Raw genomic sequence first — 26,060 nt, 5'->3', positions numbered from 1 at the left:
AAATTCAACTATTAAATTGAAGACAAACTTTTTAGTTTTTAACAAAAAATGAATTTTAAAAATAAATTTGCTCATTTTGCATTAATTATAATTATTTGAAAATATTTGAAACATACAAAATGAAAAGAGTTTTATGCTGCACAACTTACATATGAGTTTTAATTGTTTTTAAACAAAAATAATTACTTTATTGATCAAATAAGAAATATCCAAAAATGTTCTATTAAATGTTGTGAACTCTTAAAAAGCACTTGTGGACAGAGCTGCTTCAGGTTTTTCTCAACCAAGCAAATATTTACTATACAAAACACTAAATATACTAAAAATATATAATATTTTATATTTAGCTTTTGCTTAAATTATTTAAAAATATTGTGAACTTTTTAACAAAGCACTTGTCGACAGCTTTGCTTCCTTAATTAATCACCAAATGCTCTTGTGAAACTTGTTCTCATCTCTAGTTTTGGGAGTCAACAGAAAATATTGCGAAAAAAAAAACGGAGCATGCAACAAAATGTTGGCCAACAGCACTTGGCCAGAAATAAGCACAGTCCGTTGGGTTTGCTCGCAAATAAATTTCAAGTTGTTTCGGCCACTTGGGCGAAACAGTTTCTTGTTGTTCTTCCCTTCCCTTCCCTTCCCTTCACCTCCCTCTGCACTGTTCTTTTTTTCGCTCTTCTGCGGCAGCTTTTAAACTCAACACCGAAACTGATTCGAAAGTAATAAAGTTTTATGGCACCAGCCAATTAGCGAACTACGTAGGCCAACTGGCGCCCGACACGATGGCCACCACCCAACTTCCCTTCCCCCCTTCGTTCTTTACTCCCTGCGGATGCCCAAAAGACGTCTCAATCTTAATCTGGAATTTCCGCAGTCATTTGTATTTTTGCCACATAATTTCATTGAATGTTGTGGGAGGCCTTGGCGTGATCTTAAGACTCTGCTCATTATTGTTAGTCGAGAGTTGGTTTATGTGCCCGCCGACTTCTTATCTCTTATCAGCTTATCAGTTCACTGGGCTTTGTCTATAGGCGATGGCTTTTGTGTGCGCTCATCCTGCGAGTTGCGAGAGCGAGTTGCCAACTTTGTCCCATTCAAAATGTTGTTGGCAATTTGTTGACAGCCTCTCTGCTCTCACTGCGTGCAGATAAACCAACAAAGCCGCAAGGACTAGGCAAACAGAGACAGCAAGAGAGTGAGAGCGAGAAGCAATTTTAACTGCTTGCGGCGAAGAGCATCTTGTTTGTGGCCATAATTATTATTTGATATGCCTTTGCCGACAGAGAAGCTGCATAAATTATTGATACATGTGCTCAGCTTATGCATGCCAAGCAGCAGAATAGTTTCATCACCAACAGAATTCGCTATTTGGATGGCAGAAATTGAGAAATGAGCAATTGACACCTTCATTTCAGAGAGTGAAATGCAAAATTAGGAAATTTGAATTTGCTATCAAATAAATAACAAGAAGCTAACAAGTAATCAATTTAGCTTTTCACTAACCAATCAAATGTCGCACATTAACTTCATTCATTGTAAATAATATCGAATAACATAGGCATAACATAAATTTATTATTTATAATTGAATCGTTTAGCATTTCACTATTTAAATAAACGAATGAATGAATGAAACTGTCTTCATTATAAGTAATACTGAATAAGAGAATTAACTAAAGCAGAGCTAACAAAAATTTGCATTATAAATAATATTAGCGGCAATAAATTTAAAATAGCATAAATCAGTTATTCGCTAACGTATAAAATATTGAACACATTGTATATGATTCTGAATAATAATATAGAACTGATGTCTCAATTTTAATTTTTTATTATTGCTAAATCAATCATATTTTTTCTATTTAATAATTCAATGCTATGATTTAACTTTAACATTTAAGTTTTGAATTATGTGCAAATGAACAAAAAATAAGAAAAGAGAAGAAGAGCATCAATTTGAATATTTCATTGTTAAATAATTTATTGTATACAACATTTCAAATTTCCTATTGCTGCTTTTAGATTTAAGGCCGTAAATTTATAATAGAGTCATTTAGGTTTTTACTAAAGAAGCAAATATTAAATTGAGCTATATATTGAGTAAATAAAATTGAATAATAGACTTGACCAATGAGACTGATTGTATTGCATTTTATATTTCAATGGTTTTATGGTATTTTTGCAAAGTTAAAATTTAAGACACAAAATGTATAATTGAATCATTAATCAACAGAAAAAATATTTAATTAAATATATACATCATAAATTCTGACTAATGAAGTGTAAAAGTCTCAATTTAAATATTTTATTGTTAAATACACATCATTATTCATTAATAATTTTACGACGATTTTAATTGCCACATTCATTACGGATTTATTTTTATGCCTCTTTGTCGTGCTTCAATAAAATGTTGCTTTATTCCTGCGATGATCTTAAATTGCTTCTTCAACACTTTCACACTTTAATTGAAGTGTTGCAGTTGAATTGAATTTACTTAAGCCACGCGCTTAATTGCTGTTGAGATAATGAACGAATCGTACAAATTGTGAATTATCCCTTGATGTCCTATTAATGTCCTTCGAGCTATTGCCACAAATTATATACTTCCGCCTCTGCTCTGCTCTGTATTTTATTTTTATTATTCTGTGGAAATCTGAAACCGGGCTGAAGCAACTATAATTGATTTTTTCTTGCTTTTCGAGCTGCTGATGATGCTGTAGCTGTGGCTGTGGCTTGTTGTGTCGTTTCTTTTGGCCGCTTTAATCTGGCCAGGCCAAAACACGAAATTACTCAAGTATATGACCTGAGGTTAAGCCCGATACTGTTTGGCATTTTATTTTCATTTCGTTTTATTTCTCAGTTTTTTTTTCTTTCGTTTTTTCTGCGTACTTATTTATTTGTTGTTCGTGCAATAACGAGGACAACAAAACACCGACAACAACAGCAACAAGAGGAAGCTTTGGCCCTGCGGCCAATTTGCATTGATAAATCCTTGAATGCTTTAAGCCAACAAGAAGAAGAATGTCAGAATGCCAGAGCACAAATTAAATAAATATTGTAAATATTTGATACACACACGAGTGTATGCAAAATACTCGACTAAGAAAGAGAATCTCTGGGAGAGTTCATCAGACGAAGGAAAGGAATCCTCTTTCTCTTGCGTTGTTTGTCTTTATGACGCTTTGATGTTTGCATAAAGTTCAAGTTAATAAAATTCTTTTATGTTTCACTTTAGCCTGTCGCATTATTAAAACTAGTTTAGCCACACTCTGGCAGGACAAAAGGATGTCTTCCTCTTACAGCTGCTTTTAATTTAGCTTTTTGGCAGCAAGTTGATCCAAAGTTTTTATTACCGTGTGCGGTTGCTCGGTTATTAAATGGACGTACTTGCAATCTGTTTTATGGCTAGACATTAATAAGCATTGTGCCATCACACGCACACACACACACACAAACACACAGTGACACGCTATCTCACACCTACACAAGCAGTGTAAATTTTATGTTGCCTATTTCCAGGCGCCGCCAGCAAAGTGACAACTGCTGTTGCTCTGTGTGTTTGTTGTTGTTGTTGTTGCTGTTCTTTCTGCTGCTGGACATGAAAATTAAATGTATTTATGAACATGCAACAATGGAAGTCAACGTGCAACACCCACAACTGTGTGTCATATGTGCAATCTTTGTCGCCTGCAAATGTCATAAAAAAGGCGCAAATCGTTGTTTGTTTGTTTTTCGGTCTGAGCTAATTTGACATTATACTACATCATATTTTTCCTCTTCTTCTAGTTGCAGCTGTTTGTCCTCTTCGTATTTCTTTTATTGCCATTTTAAATGGCTTTTCGACTGCTGTCGCTGTAGTGTTCACTCACATATAAGACTTTAAGCCATAAAGCTAAAAGAGCGATTGATAAATAATGTTCAAGTTTTCGGACTGAAAAAAAGGGTCAGCAAGCCAAAGGTCGATGATTTTTATTGCAAGCGAAGGGTGATTGTCATAGTAGAGTGAGAGAGTGAGAGATTGAGATTAAGGGGGATTATTATAGTAAACAGCAAAATAATTTGGAGCCAAGCCAAATAGAAAACAGACTAAGCAGCCTGGGAGAAGCATGGAAGTAAAAGCAGATCAATAAAAATCCATGTGACGACTGCAAGAAATAGCACTCAAAAAGATGAGACATTGTGTGATTAAAAACAGACTAATATTAAGTAATTGAATTGGAAGAGAATGTGATTAATGTTTGCTTAAATAAAGTTTGCCTTTTTTGTTAGAGAATAAACAGAGCAATGAACACATTGAGAAACTAAGATAAAGTTAAATGATAACATACAAATAAGTAAATAAATTATAAGTTCTGATAGTATCATTTAATATTTGTTTCATAATTCTTTTAGCTCTCTAAAGTAAACATAATAGTGAACACTTTATCAAATGAAGATAAAGTAAAATGATTTAAAAGAAATAAATAAATCTGTAACGTAGGTACAATGTGTGTAATCTGATAATAAACTGTGTATTATCATTATAACATTTTGGTGAGACTCATAATTACGAATTTTCTTCACTTTATTATTAAAGCTCTTCTGATTATTGTTTGCTTAAGTAAATTTAGTTATTCTTGATAGAATATAAACAGAATAGTGAGAAGAAGTCAATGAAATAAATGAATAATAAATAAATAAATCTGTAAATTGGCTTAAATGTATTTTGTGTGTAATCTGATATCTTGTAAATTTGTGTCTCAAAATTATAAATATTCTCCCCTTAATTCTTAAAGCTTTCTAGTTTCTTATTTCATATTTTAAAGTCCGGCCTCCGTTTGCAGACTAATCAAAGCAAAAGCCATTGGTAACAGCTCATTGCCAAATGATAATGGAAGCGACCAAGCGCCTGCAAAGCTATTAATTAATAGAAACAACAACAAAAACAATAGCCAAGAGACGGAGAGCATAGAAAGGACTCGGCTAAAAAACAAACCGAGCACAAAAGCAACAAATTAGCAACAGTCGCCACACACACACTCACTTACACATTCGAAAACAACTCGGAAACTGTTACAAGGTCCTCAAGTTCTTTTGTTCTCTGTGGAATAGTCAAACATATATGTGGCTATTTGGTATCTATTTTATGATTATGTGTGAAATATTTGTTAGTCTTCTTTTGATTGTCAAATTGTTGCTTGAAAGTCGAAATTTAAATATTGATTTTGTGGTCTTTGAGGCAAATATTTACGAATTCTAAGAAGGTGCAAATATTATGGCCTCCTCTCGAATGTTGAAGAGGACAGAGATATCTTTGTCTTTGTCTTTGGCTTGGCCATAGGACAAGGACAAAGAAGAACCACAAGAGCCAACGTCAGTTACAGAGTTTACAGTCAGTCCGTTCTATTGTGCATAATTTGCGTGCCTAATGAAAATTTCATAGATGCTTCAAATACACACATTATCTATGTATAATATGTATGTTTGTGCATTTGACTCGTTTGCGTTTCTGTTTCTGTTTGCGGTGATTCTGGTATTTTACATCACTGAAATTTGATTTTGTGTGTTTGAATTTCAACACGAATTACGGCTGGCGTGCATTAGCTAATTTATTGTAGCTTACTAAACGATAAGATAATCTCTCACACGCAACGCAATCTTATCGTTGCCATCCCACATGACATTTTTAATTGTCCTAAGTGCCCCCATTATTATCGTCTATCGATTACGCTGATAGACATGTGTTTTCTAGTTGGCCTACTAAAGTTGTTGTTTCCTTTCTAATAATTCTTTAAGTATATTTTCAGCCATCTCTTTGCAGCTTTGCAACTTTTTGACTTATTCAAATTAGCAGTACAAAGTTTTTTGGCAAGTTCTGTTTGCATTTTCACGCTTTCGCAGTGTTACAGTGTTGTGAAATGTTAGCAAGTTCTTAAGCTGCTGCAAATTCGGAACTAGTTCAAAGTTGCAGCGGATTAAGCGGCGGCAATTAGTATGCAGCTCATTACAGCTGCAAAGGCGATTACACAGACCAGGGCTGCACACCTTCAGCTGTGCTTAATGTTTAAATTAAATGGCGTCAATTAAGCATTCACTTTATTTGCGTTGCGTCTTATTTAAGAAAGTGAGATAAGATAAGATAACTTTCACAATCGAGAGAGAGAAATAAGAAACTATTTGTACTGGCAAAAAATATGTAAAATGAAAAACTCTTTTAAAAGTGAAGAAGAAACAGTGAAAATAAAAACGACGGTAATTGTAAGCGTAATCAAATAAATTAGACGAGAACGTGCAAGTGCGTTATTCTGAGCATCATATTAAGTGTCATTATTGTTGCTGTGGCTGCCACAACAAATGAATGAATGAGTGACCAAATGAATGAATGAATGAATGGATGAGGGCGGACAATGGCAATGTCTACGCAAACTGACTGAATGACTGAATCAACTTGACGCGTTGTAATACTTGTAGCATCATCTAGCGACGCTCTTCGTTGCGTTTTCCAACATTAAGACAATCATTTTAATTGAAGTGCCACTTGTACTCACAGCACAGCTCTGCCAAAATAACAAAAAACAAACAAACTGAAAGGGAGAACAAAGAGTAACGGACACGTCTCGTCAATGAGTGGACTTTGATGCTTGTCGACCGTCAAGCACGTTGGGGCGCAGCGGGGAGCTTAGACGAGGCGAGGCGAGCCGAGGCGTGTCAAGTGGAGAGTATAAAGTTTTGTTATTGCTGCTTTTTTAGTTCGCTAGTTATTTACTTAAGGGCTTAACAACTAAGTGGACGCGTATGTGCTGATGGGCTGAGTGCACTGCGAAAAATGCGGGTAAAGTTAAATTGCGAAACACAGCTTTTCATTCATGATGAACATTTTACAATCAGTCACTTTTGGGTGTGTAATTTAAGTACTCAATTGAAGCAGTCAAATAAATACTAAACGCACTGCTCCAACTAATGTATGTACATATGTATGTAAACCCACTCATACGCTTGCTTGTGGGTGTGAAAAGTGCAAACATACTCGGCACTTTCCATTTCTCAACACAACAAACTGACTGATTCGTCAGCGTCCCTCTCTCTCTCTCACGTTTTTGGAATGCTGCGCTCTCGCGGCAGCGCTGGATCACTCTCAATTTAAGAGAGTTTGACTTTGCTTGGGTAGTTCCCATAAGTAGATCAGTGTGCTTGTGTTTCATTAACTACGTGCGAACTGTGTTAATTGTTTTGTAAGTAATTGTTAATTGCCAGTAATTGAAAGTTCGTGATTTTAATGAATGTGATGTCAAAGGGAAGCAGCAGCTTGTATTTTGCCTAATCTACGCCACAAATGAACCGTTTGTGAATTTAGTTCAGGTAACTGAGTTAATTTGACGCTCGTTGCCAAGTATTGGATATCGCCAAATGAACGGCAGTTGCGTTATCTAATCAAATGTAATCAATTGTAATGTGTAATGAGCAAGTGTGCATTCAATAGTTAAATTTTTAGCAATTCGCATACGAGTTACAAATCTTATCTAACATCTACACTGTTGAGAAAACGAAGAACGGCTGCAAGCAATAACCTCATATGTAAATGTGTGTAATGTTATCTGTTCTGATTGTTTTAAGAGAGTCGCTGCAGCTCTCAAAATTCCAGTAAGTAAATAAGAACTTATGTCATCTCTTTATTTGTTGCAGTTATTTGTTATTTACTCGTTCCGATAAGCAAAGTTGATTGGGATTCCCTATTAGCGATGCCTGCAACGTGTAACGAATTTAAGTGCCTCTGTAAAATTGAAACTTTGAAGAGAGCAAATTACTCTCTTTGGTGTGCGTTTAATTGGACTGCTGTTCAGTGCATTTTACTAATTAAGCTTCAAATTTATAATTGTTTGTGTGAATCACAGCACGTGTGTGTGATTTAAATAACAGCTGTCATTTTGTGGTGTTAGCTATAGCCACAATTGTGGGAAATACCCAGTCCATTAAATGAAAATTGAAAATAAATGCAATTGCGTGGTTGGTTGACTTTATCCAGCTTAGAGATACCCTAAAAATGACGGTAATGTTTGAAGTGACAATTAATCAATAAAGAGTAAAAGTATTTTTATGCATATACTATTTAATACAGTTTTTATGTTGTGAATAAATAAATTTCAAAGATATACTATACGGCTTTAGGTTAGCCTTTTTTTTATAGCTTCGAAAATTACTTTATGACGTTTGCGCGGTATACAAAAGTGAGCTGCGATATAAAAGTTTTGTTTTATGTGATTGTTGTTATTATCTTTCGAATGTTGGCAATTATGTCAACATTTACGGAATATGCTTCGTGAGTTCCACGGTGTGTAGAGTGAAGGTTGTTAATGAAACTGTTCCCAAGAACTGTTTATAAGAATTGTTCACAATAACTGTTTACAAGAACTGTTCACTGCAAAAGTTCATTAAACTGTATGTAATAACTGTTCACAAGATCTGTTAGCAAGACGGCTCACAAAAACTGTTCCCAGGAACTGGCTACATTAACTTCTGAAAAGGGATGCTCACAGGAAGTGTTCCCAAGAAGTGTTCACAGCAAACTAGTCCAAAGAACTGTTCACAGGATCTATATAAGAATTGTCAACAAGAACTGGTTCCACAAGAAATGGTGCAAAAGAGTTGTTCACAAGAACTGCTCTTAGGAACAGGTTACAGAAAATTTGCTGTTCATAGGAAGTGTTCATAAAAACTGTATGTGAGGAGTGTATAAGAACGAACTGTTCTACGAACTGTTCATACGAACTGTTCAAAAGACGAGTGCTTAAGAACTGTTCTTCAAGATCAGTGTTAAAGAACTTTAAACATCCTTAACTATTCATAGAAACAGTTTAGAAATACAACAAGAACTGTTCACAAGAATTGTTCAGAAGAGCTATTTACAAGTATTATTCATAGGACGAGTGCATGAGATCTGTGTTAAAGAACTGTTCACGTGATAATCTATTCATAGGAACAGTTTACAAGAACTTTTCATAAGAACTATTCACAAGGACTCTTGAGATATATGCAAATTGCAATTGAATGCGGCAACTTGTTATTAACTAATGTGTTTACTGCATGTTTCATGCCGCATTTACCACATCAGGAACATAAGTTTTTCTCTGCTTCTTTTTTGCGCTTAATGTGGCATTTAATTTAAATATGAAAAGGTGTTTGTGCGTGTGTGGGTGTGTGAGTGTTGGCTTTTTCTGTAAGTGTGTGTGTGTGAAAGGCCATTGAAGCTCTGTGGGATGTTTGCACATTTCTCATTTGACGCGTGCGTTGCTTTCACTGTTAATTATACTCGTCGACACTCTCATTATGCATAAATATAAAAGTGAGCATGTTTCTAGTGGGCGTCTCGACCTTTTTGTATAATGTCCGTTCTTTTTTTTTACGCGTATTTCTTTTTTTGTTACTGTCTCTTTTTTGTTGCGTTGCTTATTAATATGAAAATTAATCACTCAGCAAAACACGAGAAGAAGAGGCGAAAAAAAGGAAAAAGGGATCCGGGGATGGCGTTGAACAAATTTATATGCCATTTTAATGGCCCTATAATTAGCTCATTTCCCCGGCAAATGTTTGCCTTTTGCACAGTGCATATTGTTTACCTTTTTGATGAGCTACAGTTGTTGTTGTTGCCTCTTACTGTTGTTATTTGCCTGCTGTTTATTTGCTTTTTAACGCGCTGCTCTTTTGCCGTTTTACTGCGCGCGCGTAACACGTTACGCATACGTAATATGGAAACGCCTCGAATTAGGCTATGAAAATTTGTGCCGTTGCTAATGAAAATTGTGTCAGTCTGCCTTCCTGCCTTTCTGCTTTTCTGCCTGCGTGTCGTGTTGTTGTCTGTGCAGCACTTTTGTCAATTCAGCCAAGTCCATTGACTGCAAAGGGCGTAACAGCAAAGCAGACAGACAGAGCGACGGAGAGAGGAGAGAGAAGGACGCAGAAAAATCCACAGCTCAAATGCCCAATTGGGCATGTAGACAAGTTTTTGGTTTTATTTTCATTTTCATTTGCCAAACGGGGCCACTTGAATGCGCAATGAAGTCCAACCAAAGCGAATAAGAGAGAAAAAAAAACATAGCAAGAGGCGAATGACATTTCGATTTTTGTTTCTCCCGAATTTTTGCATAAATTCAACGCGAAGTTAAAGCACAATTTCCGCTCAGTTATCGTCAGCGATTTGTTGGCACAAAATCTGTGCTTAATATTCATAAAACCAAAAAGTGCAACAGCCCTCGAATATCCTGCAGCTTACTGTTGACAGTTTTCCCCACCCCCTTTCATTTCCCCTCTCGCTGAATCTCGCCTTGAACCACATGCCTACAAGAGTGTTAATTAAGCGGCACAAAAAGTCGGACGTGGGCTTTTTAAATAGCATTAAATTGTCAAGTTGTTGTCAGTGTTGTTGTTGCTGCTGTCGCTGCTGCTGTTGGCGGCTTAATTATTTTTATAATTTTCAGTTTTCCTCTTTCAACTCTGTGGTGAGGCTGTGTCCCGTTAAGTGGCTGCCGCTGTTGTCGCTGCTGCTGCAACCGCTCGTTAAATTTAATCAATTAATTTTGCTTTTTTTGTTTATACAATTTCCTCGGCAGTCGCTGATTTACGTGCCACACAATGTGGCAATTGTTGTCGCATTGAAAACGTGTTGTTTACGTTTGAAATTATTAATTCATTTGAATGCTTTTCAATTAGTAAGAGCTTTACACTGGCATAATCAAGTAACTGGATGGCAAAAAGGTAAATCTGTTTGCGTATTTTCCATAAGCTCATTCAACAGCGACAGATTAGGGAGGGAAAGTAGAAGATAATAAAGAAATTGAAATGCTTGGTTCAGATTTTTAAGGTTGACATTAAAATTATAGAGGAAAAAAATACTTCTTTTATAATTTTATTTATTTTTCTCATTCTATAATTTAAAGTTTAATTAAAACAAGTAAGAAAGCTGTGAGATACTCGCAACCCATTTTGAATAAGAGCAAAACAGTGCGGTATTATTCCTAAAATATACCAAAATCATTTACTGCAAAAATTCCAAAATATACCGAAGCTTATATTTGGTATATTAATATAGTACTATGTTTAAAATATTCCAGATTGTCAGCCAAAACCGATAATACCCAATTGCTATAGGAGTTTTTTGCCATTCAAAAGTATTTCTGGAATAACTTCTACAATTTTCATCTGATCGCATCCAAATTCATATATCGGGAATCATAAATAATATAGTTATTTTGGTGTGTATTGAAAATCGTCACTCTATCTGCTAACCTAAGGGTATACAAATATTAAGAAAGCATTTCAACTTATTTATAATCTTTCATTTTCTCGAAATAAATGAAAAGCAAAATCAAAGAAAAACAATTGGAAAAACTTTTAATTAGATTATAACTTATTTTCAATTGACACAAGACTACGAAAATATGGCAAATAAACAATCTAGAAAGATGTAGCTTTATTTTTTACAATTCTTACAATTTCTGAAATTCAACCTTTAATTTTACTTTATATTAATTATTACTTTAAATATTTTCTTGTATTTTTTAATTGCTACTTTATATTTTCTGTACATAGTTTTAAAATTCAATTTTATATTTGTCTTTATATAATTTTAACCTTTATTATTTCCGCTTCGAATAATAACTCGTTTGAATGTCAATGATAGCTAATCTGATTGTTGTTTTTTGCATTCAATTTAGCTGCTGTGCATTGACCCAGTTATTGTTATTTGTTATTATTTGACAAACACACAAAAGAAGAGCGTGCCAATGAAATGGCTTAATTGCCATTCATTATATTTGCTATATGGTTAAATGTTTTCAAAACTCTTTCTCTCACTCAGTCGCTTGCTCAATTTTATATTATTTAATTCCCCAATGGAAAAACATGTTATTGCGCTTAAATTGAATTTTTGTTGTTGTTGCTGAGATTGTTTTGATAAGAGAATTGTAGGAATCACCCAAGTGATTTGTTATTATTAGCTGCATTGCAATTGCTTTTGCCACAAGTTTGTAAAATGGCCTTTGAACTTTGAACAGCAAAAAAGCACTAGCTTTATTTTTCTTAGTTATTCTTGATATAAATACTCACTTAAAGGGTATTTTTTAGTTGTTCACATTAAACTCTTTTACGTATTTACTTTGCTAGTTCATTTGGCTTCTTGGCAAAAGTTTTGCTGGCATTAATTAAATCGATGTGGATTTGTTTTTGCAACTTTCATCAATCAGGCAATTGAAAATTACTCATACGCAGTGGGGTGCCGCTGGCTACTCACTGCCAGTAGCAATGGCATGGATAGAATGCATCTAAATATACAGTCAGCGCCACAAAAAAAGCCGCACTTTTAAGGGTTACGAATTTGTAACTTTCAGGGCCTGTGGTTTCATTATATGATTTCGGAATCGCCCAATTTTTTTTTTAACAAGTTAATTGATGGTATGTTAATAAAAGTGCATACCAACTTTTATTTTAAATTTGCTTTTAATATTAAAAAAAATGTTGTTTTTGGTTTCACCCTAGTTTTAACGACTTTTCACTATTATGGCAAACTTAATGAAAAAAATCATAAAAGTAATAATAATGAAAAATTCAACAAAAACTATTTTTTTCCAATTGAACACCATACTAACTATAAAAAAAATGTAAATCTAGGCAATTTAACATTAGACATATTTTTTTAATTTAGCTTAATACTTAGAAATGCCGCCTTTGGCCTTAATTACAGATTTTACCCTATGGGGCATAGAATCGTAAATTGAATCCAAATATTCCTTCGTTATATCGTGTATCCATACTTTTTCTATAATTTGTTTTAGCTCCTCCATAGTTTTGGGCTTTCGCTTTCTTATTTTGGCCCCCATATAGGCCCCAACATTCTCGATTGGACTAAGGTCTGGACTGTTTTCTGGCCAATCCAACGACTTAATGCCCAATTCTTTCTTCAAATTGGACTGATTCTGATTGGTCAAGAGTGCTATTTTCAGATGAGTCCAAATTTAATCTCATTGGATCTGATGGAATTCTCAAGGTGCGCCGTAGACGTGGGTAACGGTTTTCTGAAAATTGCTGCATAGCCACAGTAAGGCATTCACCGTATGTTATGGTATGGGGATGCATATCCAAATATAAAACTGAATCAATTTTAATGGTTCAGGGTATGGTCAATGCAGAAAAATACAAAGAAATAATTTTAAGTGGAGTCGTGCCTAGCATTGAGTCCATAAGTGAAGAAGAAGAAGAACCCATTTTTCAGGATGATTCTGCACCTTGCCATCGAGCCCGATCTGTGAGTTATTCAATGTCCGATTGTTATCAAAACAACTTATTCAGATAAATTTAACATTTTTCTATCTAAAGATAACAAATTTGAAGGAGGAATTGGGCATTAAGTCGTTAGATTGGCCAGAAAACAGTCCAGACCTTAGTCCAATCGAGAATGTTGGGGCCTATATGGGGGCCAAAATAAGAAAGCGAAAGCCCAAAACTATGGAGGAGCTAAAACAAATTATAGAAAAAGTATGGATACACGATATAACGAAGGAATATTTGGATTCAATTTACGATTCTATGCCCCATAGGGTAAAATCTGTAATTAAGGCCAAAGGCGGCATTTCTAAGTATTAAGCTAAATTAAAAAAATATGTCTAATGTTAAATTGCCTAGATTTACATTTTTTTTATAGTTAGTATGGTGTTCAATTGGAAAAAAATAGCTTTTGTTGAATTTTTTCATTATTATTACTTTTATGATTTTTTTCATTAAGTTTGCCATAATAGTGAAAAGTCGTTAAAACTAGGGTGAAACCAAAAGCAACATTTTTTTTAATATTAAAAGCAAATTTAAAATAAAAATTGGTATGCACTTTTATTAACATACCATCAATCAACTTGTTAAAAAAAAAATTGGGCGAATCCGAAATCATATAATGAAACCACAGGCCCTGAAAGTTACAAATTCGTAACCCTTAAAAGTGCGGCTTTTTTTGTGGCGCTGACTGTAGAATTGAATATCTGTCGAACACATATAGTTTCTTTCTCTCGCCATCTAAATAAAACAACTTGGAACAGTTTGAACGGCCTAAATTTTGGACAGCTGGCTGCGATGTGAGCTCATAAATGTTTTTGACCAAAGTGTACATATTTTAAATGTACACACGAGCTATTTATGTATATATGAGTGTGTGTATCAGTTTGTGTTATCTGAAAGCAGCTTAACTTATAACAACATATTTTAAATCATTGCCACTTCAATTGTGAATCGAATTCACTTGCACTTGAATTCATTTATCAATCAGCTATTGGCGATTATATTTTGATCAACCTTGCCTTTGATTTCGCCTACTTTGTTGTTGCTGCAGGGTATTCATAAGTCGAGCATACCCAACTGCATCTTGCAATAGCAAACTTGGCAAGTACGTGTAAAAATGCAGCGAAATGTTGTCGAGAAATTAACATGTAAATTAGCTTGTAAAAAACATAACAACATTGTGATAGGTTTTTATTGAAGATTTTAGATGATAACAAATAAAACAAGAAAATACACATTAATTAGATTGTATTTATAGAAATGTAATCATATTTTTAATAATTTAAACATTGTATTTTACTCAGTTTAATTTTTAGCTTTTAAATTTTTTTGGTTTATTTTTACTTTAAAAGATTTTATCTATTTGAAGGTTTTGTTTTAGATTATTTATTTTTTACTTATTTAGTTTTTATTTTTGTTCATTAATATAAGGCAATTTTTAGATTATTAACTTTTATTTACTTTTTTTTTCGATTTAATTTTTATATTATTAGATTATTTATTTCAATGTATATTTTATTTCATGAAGTTTTTAAGTTTGTTGTGTAAATTTAAAATATATTCAAATAATAAAATTTTCACATTAAAAATATTAATTTAAATATTAAGTTTATTGTATTATTTTTATTATCACAATTTATTTATTTTGAAAACATTCCAAATATGTTTCAAATTTTCATTTATGTTTTTGTATTTCTCAACAGCAACTTAAAAATTCTCAGAATGTTTTTTCTTCTATATTTACCGCAATTCTGTTTGATGTTTATTTTTACACAATATGATGTATTAGATTGTCAGTGAATAAGTTTTCATATTCTTTTTTATTTTGTTGTATTTTGTGATGTTAACCGAAATGATTTAGTATTTTATTTACCGACTTGTTCACTTGCAATTAGTTTAATGCATCATTTTGTTGGCAGTTCGGCAGATGGCCAAAAGCAAAGGCAAAGCCAAAGGCAAAAGCAAAGCCAAGTTTGGTAACCACTTCATAACACTTGACAGGTTGCCCTGCTTATAGAGTACAACGAGTCTCTTCACATGCATTGTTGCTGTTTCACTGTTGTTTCCCAAAATTTCACCGAGAGCCAAGTTATAAAGAAAATCAGAAAAAATAGAAATGCTGGCAAAAGGTTTTGTTTCTGATTTTTCTCTTTTACGTTTTTGATTTTTTCTGTGGCATAGACAAAGCGGCGGCAACGAACAGGAAAAAAAAAGAAAGAAAGAAGACTAAACCAAATATTATAACAAGTTGTAAATGAAACGTGAAATTTGATTACAGTTGCAAATTCGCAGCGCAAACAAACAAATGTTGCGGATAGATGGAAAGACTGAAGTGGATACGCATAGATTGAGGAATTTGTGTGTGCAACGGAAAAATGAAATCAAAATTCATATGGATGCCGCGTTCCCGCGTGCTGCATAAACTAATGAAAAATCAGCGACGTCAGCGACGACGGCGACGACGGCGACAAACAATGCAGCTAAAATGCAAACGCCAACGCAATGGAAATGAATATCCATCCGGCTGTCTGTCCGTTGTTCCGTCTCTGTGTCCGCTTGTCCGCCGGTTTGTCTACACGCCTCAAACCATTTTGCCCATGCATCTGTTTATTAAAGCACGCGAATGAAAACACTCACACAACTACGCAATATTCCAATGCACACTCACACGCACACACTGAAGTACGTAAACGAGTGGGAGTGGGAGCGAGACAACGAGCGCGTGTGATCGAAAGTAAAAGTGCGCAACGCCAGCGAACGCCCGAAACCGAAAACGAAACGAACCGCACGTGGCGACTAACAAGCGGCAACTAAACTGTAAACTGAGCCACGGCAGTCCAACGAGTCCAAGTCGCAGCACAGCAGCAGAACAGCACAGCTGGAAGCGCCAGTTTGCCAATTGAGCGAGAAGCACAGCACAAAACGAATGAGTGAGAAAACCCAAAACCAGATTACGTGATGGCGCCAAACTCGCTTGTGTATTTTTGCCGGCACGACGAAAGAGCAAAGCACAACAAACGCCACAAAGAGCGTCAGCGTTGAGTGGGAGTGTCAAGTGTGAGAGAGCGACGTGAGTGAGAATGAGAGGCAGTGAGTGAGTTCGTCAGAGAGAGCGAGCACATTGAGTGTGAGTTACGTATGGCAGGCAACAGGTGTCGCTTGCGGCCTTCACATGGCAAACACTGCGTGTCTTTTATGTATGTGGGCGATTGCATGCAAGTGCGTGTGTGTAAGCGAGAGAGTGAATGTATGTGTTTGTCTCTGTGTGTGGCTAAATTGTCGACAAATTGTTTAGAAGCGGATTTGAGTTTTGTTCGAGTTTCGTGACTCGGATTACACTTTTGTTTTACTTCTTGTTTTTTGCGTTAGCTTAGTTTCGCACACTGCGTATACGTAATATTTATGCATTGACAATTTGTGTGCATAACTTGATATGAACTAAAAGAACAGCGCTTAAGAGCTCAGCATTAAAACTAAAGCTTATATTTGGATTTAACTTACGAATGAATAAATTTCATGACATTTACAAATTTAAATTTCTTAAATTAATGTTAAGTTATTATTTGCAATACTCTGTGAACTTTAACCTCTGTCAAAACTGAGCTGAGCATTTCTGCAGGATACCAAAGACGTGGTGAAAGCAGAAAAATTAAGGGAAATTAATGAAAATGCCAAGTGCCCTCATCACTTTGACACTGACCTAACCTCAAGCCAAACCCGCAGCATGCCAATTAATCCAATTAGGGCAAACAAGCCCCTCGGACATTCTGAAGGACTGAAGGAAGGAAGAAAAGTGTGGAGTAGTAGTGGAAAACCAAAATGAAGCGACAAAACCAAAATCAAGTGCTTTGAGCAATTAACATTTTTGCACATTTCAAAAATTTCTCATTTCACCCCAAGCAACAAAATGCAAATGAGGTTTAAGATGGAGCGAAAGAGTTAAGTAGATAAAATGGAATCCCTTTAGTAAACGACGCTCATCTCCATCGTCATCGCCATCGCCATCGCCATCAATACAATTAAAATGGAAATTAAACCTTTTGACATTATTAAGCTTAAATGCTTATGCTCTCTGTGCTCCCATTTTGCCCACAGGATAATCAATTATAAATAGAACAAGGCTAAGAATACAAAACTGTCTCGAACTTTAATCATTCATAATGATAATTGCATGTTTATTGTGACAGTGTGTGAACTGCATTTAGTCGATTAGAAAACTAATCCGCTTATCGTCTAATTATATTAGGTAAATGCCATAAATCATCATACGAATAGGCGTTGCCATCAATTTCAACAATCATACATTGGGAATCGAACATGAACAGTTCAAAAAGTGGTTTTCATTTTGCAAAATGGATTTAGACAACATCGATAATCGTTTGATACTCTTGCAATGCATCCGAGAGAATGCATCGAATATGCGCATCGAGCAGCAGCAGTTGAGGGAAAATATCTCGAATGCTTTGATGCGAGCACGCAACAGTTTGGATTGCATTAGAGCCTTGAGTGCTGAGCTTATTGAGATGAAGGCGGTTGTGGAAAGTGCATTAGCAGAAGCAGAAGAAGCAAGAAACAATGTGGAAGAGCTGGGACTAGTTGAAACTGGGGATGAAGGTAGAGTTATAGCAGAAGGAATTGTAGTTGAAGAGTCTTTAAGTGATGAGCAAATTGGAGAAACTGAAGGTGAAGTAAGTTTGTCAGCAGAAGAGATAACGGGAGAGCTCCTTGAAGGTGAAGAAATTTTGCCGGAAGAACATATTGCAGAAGAGATAGTAGAAGATATCTTTCAAGCTAAAGCTGAACCAGCGATGGATGCTAATTGGAATATGGAAAACTAATGTTGAATCTAATGAAACAAAAGGGGGAAAACAGCATAATTTTAAAGTTATATATTTTTGTTATTATTGTTACTATTAAAAATTTGAAGAGAATGCCATAGCAAGCAACCAAAAGTTTTAGATCTTTCGATGCCAGAAGAGCAAATATATGTTTCTGATGAAGCTCATCCATAGAAAGTAAATTTACAATAAGAACGTATTACTGAAGAGATTATAAAAGAAATCTTTCAAGTTAAAGCTCAAACATCGAAGGAAACTCATATTAAAAGGGGGAAAACATCATATTGATAAAGTTCTTAAGTGCATCGACTAAAGCAAGTTTACCTGAAGAGCATATTGATGAATGTATTATAGAAAAAATATTTAAAAATGAAACAACTATCGTCAACTATCGAATGTCAACTGGGAAACTAATTTTAAAGGCCGCAAAATATTATGTTAGTTGTATGTTTTTGTTACCGTTAAAAGATCTAAATAAAATGTCACCGCAAGCAGCCAAAAATTGTAGACATTTCGATAAAGGATGCGTTACAATATTTTGTATATTCGCATTTCTTCACTTTACCTTTTTTGTGTAGTTTCATGTCGTTGACTCTCAACCTTTGCTTGACCCAAAATCATCAATTATGCCCGGAGCAATGTCTGATGATTGAGCTGTGCCACATTTTTGTCGCATAATCAATACAAAGCAAGGGCAGAGAGTGTGTTTCGGTTGCTTTGCCTATTTTGTAATAAATCACATTTGCAGCCGCACATCAATTTTAAATTCTTTGCCCGTTGCCTTTATCGCACAGGATGCGTTGTGGATACCTTAGTTAACTGGATTATGTGATCCAATCAATCAACTGCTTTCAATTATGTTCTCTATGTGTGCGTGTGTGTGTGTGACGAAAATTAAGCGCAAATATGTGCACAACTTTCACTCAAAAGTTGACCTGGGCATGCAAGGCGTATACGTAATGTCAAAGGCAAAGCCGCTTTACGTCTTAATTAAAATGCTTTTCCGATGAAATGTAAGCTTTTTATTTAAGTGCAAAATATAGTTGGAAAATGAAAAGAAGAAATTTAGAAAATAAAATTGTTGCAGCTTCTCAACTCACAATGTTCGACACAGCAGAGTGTGAATGTGATTGCGAGTGTGTGTGCATGTGTGCCTGTGTGTGTGTGTGAATCGCTTCCACTCAAGCATATAGTAAGCCGATAATGCTCCGACAATGGCGCGATTGAGCAGCGCTTTTACGAGTCTGCCGAAATCGGCTTAATGTCTCTTGACTTCAATTCACATCGCATTCGACGAGTAGTCGGCTTAAGCGTGGATGCTGTCAATTGATAGACCATTAAATCGATAGTTTTAAGCTTTGCTTTCTCCGTTTTAGCTCAGTTTCGTGTGTCAGACAATGGAGGAAATCAATTATTCAATTGCAAAAAAAAAAGTGGCAGCCATAATGACTGCAAACTCCCAAGCAAATTTCTTTGGCAAAACAATGGCAAAGACGATTTTAATAGCAGATTAAAGCTAATGTACTTTAGGTGAGAAATTCAAGTTTAAGTTATAAGCAGAATAACTAAGTATAAACGTTTGTTGTGAAAGCAAATATTAAGTAAATTCAATACTAGTAAAATTTGATTTGAGTTCAAATTGAAACAATCGCATTGCATTATTGAAAAGAAATTAAAACCGATTAAAATAAATTTAAATTGTTAGAATATTTTAAGAGTCTTTTCGACTTAAGCTTAAATTTTGTATTATGAAAATATTACCACGTCAGTTGGTGTTATTATATCTGAGAAGCAAAAAAATTGAAAGATACAATTGCATTGCAGTATTCTTAAGAGAAATAAATAAATCTCAAATGAATTTAAATTGTAAAAATATTGCAGTGGTGATTAAGACACATGTTTTTTTATATATGAAACTAAGTCAGATTTTGATATGACATAAAGCATCAAAATAAAACTAATTGCTAATTTCTAATCTAATAAAGTAAATGCAAGCAGAAGAAATAATCTAGCAGTTTAAAAGACATAACATAAGTTAAAATGAAATTGTAAAAAATACAATAAAACTAAGTCAGTGTTAGACATTGCTTAAAGCAACAAAAGAGTAGAAAATTTTAACGAACAATTCGAAACAAGAAAAAAAATAACATTGCATTAATGAAAACAGAAAGAACATCTAAAAATTAAAAAAAAAATCAGAAATCTTGCAGCAGTAAGTAGACACAGCTTAGGTTTAAGAAATATATTAATTCAATTTATCAGCAGTAAAAGAACCCTTATTTTTAAGATAAAATTAAAAACAATTAACAATTATTCTTAAAAGAAAGAAATCTATTAAAATTATTGCCGAAAAAAATCATATATTTTAAAGTCGCGCTCAAGTTGAAGTTTATAATAAACAAATTAAATACAATTAAGTCAGTTGTTGCTTATATAGATATAGATTAAATTTTGAAATAAACAACATACTTGCATATTATTATTTATAAGAAAGAGTTAAGTAAAGAATATGATTTGTTTTAATAACTCAGTTCTTATAATTCAAATACTTAAAGCAGCAACATAAAAAAACCAATTTTCAAATGCAGTTAACTTTTACAAAAAATATTTTAATGCGCTGTCAACAGATTTAGCCTCACACCATAAATCAATAGCTGCTCAGACAGTTTGAAGCGCTGCTTCCAATCTGTCAAATTAAGCAAACTTGCAGCTTAAACATAGATTAATGAAACATTTCGTTGTCAGGCTGATCGATAAAGCTTTGTCCGCTTTTAAATGATTAATCCAACATCGAAAGTGTCACTTGCAAAGAATGTGTGACAGCCGGAAAAGTTGTTATTACACATTGTGTCAGTAGCTTACCATTTTTTCTTTTGTTATACTGCCTGTAAAAAAACCATATAAGCGTGTCGCAGCTTACCTGTAAGTAAGAAAAAAGAAGAGAGAAATGAAATATTAACACAAGTAGCGCGTATTATAATCAACATTTTGCCACTCGCCTGGCGAACTTTTTGTTGGCCAAGTAACTTTTGCCATTGACAGCATAAATAGCTAACGCTTTTGAGACCCATCCAAAAAAAAAAAAAGAAAAAAGGCAAAGGAAAACAAAATGCTGGCAAGGGAAAAGGTTTTCTTTTTTTATTAAGAAAACAATATTTGTTTCCTTGCTCATGGCTTGAACATTTTACAGCTGAGTGAAGCAATTTTTGTATTGTTCTTTTTTTTGTATTAATTTTCCTGATTTGATCGAATAATTGTTAACGCGTCAACAATTTCGAGGTATTTTCAATGTAATTCCTTTGACTTGAGTTTGTGCAACGCAGAACTTTACTCATTACCCAGGCGAGCTATGCATGAACAAGCTTAGAGCTGAGCTGAGCTCTCAGCTAGGGAAAAAGTCATTTGGCTCAACTATGCAACTACTTAAAAACTTGCCACAAGCAGCAGCGTGCAACTGCCACATGCTGCACAGGTGTCGACGTCAACCGCGCTGGCAGGCGATACGTGCCGCAAGTCAAACACACTTTTTCTTCGTTCTTGGGTGTGTCATTGATTATTCCAACACTGGCTGCGAGTGCGAGTGTATATTACGCATACGCGGAGTTGGCTAATTAAAGTGAGCTACACGATGCTGTGGCTGTCGCTGTTGCTGTTGCTGCTGTTGTCGATGGCTGTGCAAACAGCTTGAATGTTGCCAAATTATTGTGCGAGAGTGCTTGGCTTGGCTTGTTTGTTATTTCACCTGATGTTTGACAAACGCAACGTCCGACAAAATGAAAACAGAGAAATGCGAAAGCGAACAGAGAAATGCTTTTCATTTTCTATTTTCCATTTGCCATTCACCGTTCACCATTCACAATTCGCCATTTACCATTTTTGCCGCTTTTTACTTTTTCACATTTCGCTTGCAATTTAATTTTTGTGCTTCCCTTTTTGCTGCGCTGTTTGCGTAGCTGAAATTGTTTTCTATTTGAGGTTGCCCGCCCTCGGCGCAGACAGACAGACAGACAGACAGACAGACAAACATACATAAGTAAAGCGAGAGACAGTCGCCGAGTCAGTTCCCCAGTTGGGTATCTATTTCAAGTGCCCCGAGGGCAATGGCAACCTGCAGATACTAACGAGTAAGCGCTGCTTTGGGCGTTCAAAATTGCATGTTGGCACTTTTTCTTCTTTTACACACATTTTTTTGTTCGCCCGTATCAACACATTTGAAATACTCTGGCTCAAAGTTTGCTCAAGCAAAGTTGTCAGACTTAATGCATTAGACTTCACTTCAGGTATTTTCATAATTGAATCAATAAATTTCCTCAGTTTTTTATCAGCACTTTTCTAGGGTATTCGCGAGTGGTGACTAACTGGATTAACGTTGTCTTGTTCCCCGGAGAAACTAATTTATTAAGCGCGGCTCTTAATTATGCGCATCCTTAACTTTAATGCCATCCTTCGCACACAGCATGCAAATGAAGTTGCAACAAATTGTGGTGGCGAGCCAGCATGACGCGAGAGTTAATAACTTAAAGCCACAGTTGATGATGATGAAATGTGAAAAACAAATATGCGAATAATAAACTAAGCTGCGAGAGATGTATTAAATTGATGATTTAATTAGAATTGCTGGCAACCTAATGACTATTTATTATTATTTCTTTTTAGAAATTTTAGAAATTTTAAATGTGAATATATAATATAAACAAATATACTTTATGCCTCCTCTATTAGATCGAAAAAAATACTTATATATTCTGAAGACTATGCACATTTGGTATATTGATATAATTATAAGTGCACAAAATGTACCATAAGATATACAATATACCAGATTGTCAACCAAACCCAATAGCAACATTCATTTTTTCCCATATAAAACCACTTATAAATTACCTTCTACAAATTTTTGTCTGATCGAACCCAAATCAGGAATCAGGTATCATAAAGATTATAGATATGGTTATATGTAATCGTAACTATAGCTTTAAAATTACGCTTACTATTCAACAAAAATCTAAAACAAAATTGAGTGGAGTGCAAAAATTAAAAGTGCGATCGAAACATTATAGCTGACGCTGATTTAATATTTCATATTATCTGTTGGCTAATAAATAAATAAAAATAAATGATTCTTTATTTAAACTATATACATTTAGAGCTAACATTATACGATGACAGTTAAAAAAGAAATCTTGGATAAGTTTTTTGAAGTCCTTTCAACAAAGAAAAAGTGTATTTAAAAAGAATTGATGTTTGTTAAGTAGGTTGCAAGCTTAAACTTTCTAAGGGATGCCAACTCGAATTCGAATTGTGCACTTTATAGAAATTTCTCGAACAATTTGTGTAGTTTGCTTTGAAATTTATTCCAAATGACATTAGAAATTGTTTCGTGTGAGACACGTCTTGAAAACTGAAAACACACACAAAACATTCAATTCAATGATGATCCAAAGCGAAGATCAGGAAATCGATCGAGCCCTCGAACTCTGCCAACTGATACGCAACGATCTTCTGAAGTGTGTGGGGATAGTGCAGCGTTTGGATCGTAAATACAATGAACCGAATCGCTATAGAATTGATGTGAAACCCTTTCACCTGGATCCCATGCTTGGTCGACCGAATTCGCCTTCGACGAAAGTTTCAGGATCGTTGCTGAGTCTGGTGAGTTGTGCCGAAGTGAAGCAAGAGGGACGCACCTCAAATGAGTTGAACGCCATCTTTGTGGATCTGAACAGCAAGTGCATTAAGCTGCGACGTGAATTGGAGGCCACCACGGCGCATGCCCAACGTATTATGAATTGCAGCTTGCGACAAGATCGTGTGCAACATCGCATGCTGATGGGGCCGCAGTCATCGAAGACATTGATATGCAGGCATTGGGGAAATAATTCGTCATCTCCCAAGACTATGAGTAGTGGCATTAAACGATCCTTTCGCATAAATGAATAGAAATGATGAAACAACCACAAAAACAACAACAGCAACAGCAACAAGCGTAAACGAAACAAACAAAAAAAGTTGAGAAAAATAATAAGAATATAAACCCTAAAACAAAAGAAGTACAAGTACGATGAAAGTGAAGCAATTCTACGGAATCGTTTTGACAATTTCGAGTGTTAATCGACATTTTGCTGTTTCTAACGTTCTTCCCCCTCATTATACCCCTCACACACACAAACACACAGTGAACAGGACAAAGTGAAAGTCAAAGGAGCGAAGAAAGAGTATCGTGGCACTTTTCAGCTTTTATTAAAAATTACTGTCACCATTAAGTGAGCGTCAACTTTGGCCAACTTACCAAAACTCATTTGACTTGACATGAAAATGAGGCAAACTTTTCTCACATCGCCTGTCGCCCCCGCCGTCCCCGCCGTCTGTCGCGAGTGACAAGACAACAGCCGAAGCAGACGACGTCGACGTCGACACAACATGATGTTGCATGTAACATCAGCGCAAGTTCTTTTCCACCGTGTTGTTTTCTCCTGGCAATGAACAATAATGATGCTAATGATGATCATCAGCGAGCAAAAGACGAAGAAGAAGAAGAAGAACATCATAACAACTATGCGACATGTTTATGGCCCCGACAATGGAAGATACAAATACTGAGACTGAGACTGAGTCAGAGACTGAGACCGAGGCCGAGAGCAGATGAAATATGAAGAAAAACATGAGAAATTGCCAACACAAAAGTTGCCGAGATAATGTAATGCAAAAGTGGCCAAGGCCCAGGATGTAACTTTTGTATAACATTCCCAACTTAGTTCATTTTGCTTCCTCGTTTCTCGTTTCTATCTTTTCTCTTTTTAAAGCCTCCTTGCCACTCAAAAGAAATATACATAGATGTGTGTGTGTGTGTTTGTGTGTGTGATTTTATGTACGCTCGACTTGAAACATTTTTCTTAAAAAACAAAAAAAAAAATAAAAACAAAACAGTGAAACAGAAAAAAAAAACGAAATGTTAACTAAGCAAGATAAAAGGGGGAAAATCACGCAACAGAAAAAAAGAATAACAACAACTGAGGTCCTTTGCTCAACTGACCAGCAGATGCCCCAGCAAGGACATAAAACAGAAGTTTGCATATTTCAAGTAACACGAACGATTGCGAGTACTCGCATCTCTCATACTGAATGCATTCAGTGAATGCACAGAAACTGAAACAGAAAAGTTTACTTTTAGTTATGCTTCTTTCCTCTTGTTTATGTTCTTTTTTTTTTTCTAACAATTCCTCCCCGCAGCAGGTAAAGTTGCCATTGAATCGCAATTTGAGGTGTGGTTCTCTTCAAGCTTTCTAGAGTTCTACACTCGAGTATTGTTTGCTGACGTGGAAATGCTAAAAGGTAATGAAGGTTTCTTATACGGTTTCTTACAAGAGAACGCAAGTTCTTTGACTATCAAATGTGCATGACAGCAAATATTGAAAGGCGAGTATGGGAAATTCTTTAAATTACTTACTGACAACGAGAAATACTTATTCAATTGATAACTTAAATGACATCGTTGAAAGAACTTATTTAAGCATCTCTTGCAGCACAAATGATTTCGATTTGTGCAAATTTGTTAAACAAGTTTATGATTACTAAATTAGTAAGAATAATTTTTCATTCAAATTTTTGAAATAATGGTAAACAAGTCGAGTGGGCTCGACTATGAGATACCTGTTACCCATTTTCAATAAAAGCAAAACAGTGCGGTATAAATTTGAAAATATACTACTGCGCTCAAATTTGATTTTCTAAAAATATACAAAATGAAAATACTTTAATATACTTAAGGTTCTAATTGGTATATCCACATACTAGTTCATTTCAAAAAATATACCATAGAGGTAAAATAAACCTCATTACTCATGACTCACTGAATCTAAATTAGTAGACCTAAGAAAGTTAAATGATCTCCTATCTTGATAGTCAGTAATCAAGCTTTAAATTCTAA

At 34.9% G+C, this 26,060-nt stretch overlaps 3 protein-coding genes across 5 annotated transcripts in view; 2 read left to right on the top strand and 1 right to left on the bottom strand.

The window, feature by feature from the left end:
• LOC117567472 (venom dipeptidyl peptidase 4) overlaps window positions 1–26,060 on the bottom strand; it is a 92,494-nt gene that overhangs the window by 35,832 nt on the left and 30,602 nt on the right. For 2 of the 3 annotated variants that reach the window (XM_034247493.2, XM_034247495.2), the window contains exon 1: window positions 15,933–16,103. The exons of the other annotated variant lie outside the window; for it this stretch is intronic. The gene's annotated coding sequence lies outside the window, so the exon portion shown is untranslated. Of the gene's footprint in view, window positions 1–15,932; window positions 16,104–26,060 lie in introns of those variants that run through there. 3 annotated transcript variants of the gene reach the window in all.
• On the top strand, window positions 17,577–18,635 carry LOC117567482 (uncharacterized). The gene has a single exon (XM_034247513.2). The coding sequence runs from the start codon at window positions 17,648–17,650 to the stop codon at window positions 18,131–18,133; it is 486 nt and encodes a 161-aa protein (XP_034103404.1). The 5' UTR covers window positions 17,577–17,647; the 3' UTR covers window positions 18,134–18,635.
• LOC117567480 (uncharacterized) lies at window positions 23,455–25,065 on the top strand. Its single transcript, XM_034247511.2, has one exon. The coding sequence runs from the start codon at window positions 23,564–23,566 to the stop codon at window positions 24,071–24,073; it is 510 nt and encodes a 169-aa protein (XP_034103402.1). The 5' UTR covers window positions 23,455–23,563; the 3' UTR covers window positions 24,074–25,065.

Source organism: Drosophila albomicans, chromosome 3 (genome assembly GCF_009650485.2).
Source record: "Drosophila albomicans strain 15112-1751.03 chromosome 3, ASM965048v2, whole genome shotgun sequence".
Lineage (NCBI taxonomy): Eukaryota > Metazoa > Arthropoda > Insecta > Diptera > Drosophilidae > Drosophila > Drosophila albomicans.
The sequence above is the reverse complement of the archived record's forward strand: the minus strand, read 5'-3'. Positions and strand labels throughout refer to the sequence as shown.

Bases quoted from the DNA above. Each gene is read 5' to 3' on its own strand.
- LOC117567482 (XM_034247513.2), top strand. From the start codon at position 17,648: ATGGATTTAGACAACATCGATAATCGTTTGATACTCTTGCAATGCATC.
- LOC117567480 (XM_034247511.2), top strand. From the start codon at position 23,564: ATGATGATCCAAAGCGAAGATCAGGAAATCGATCGAGCCCTCGAACTC.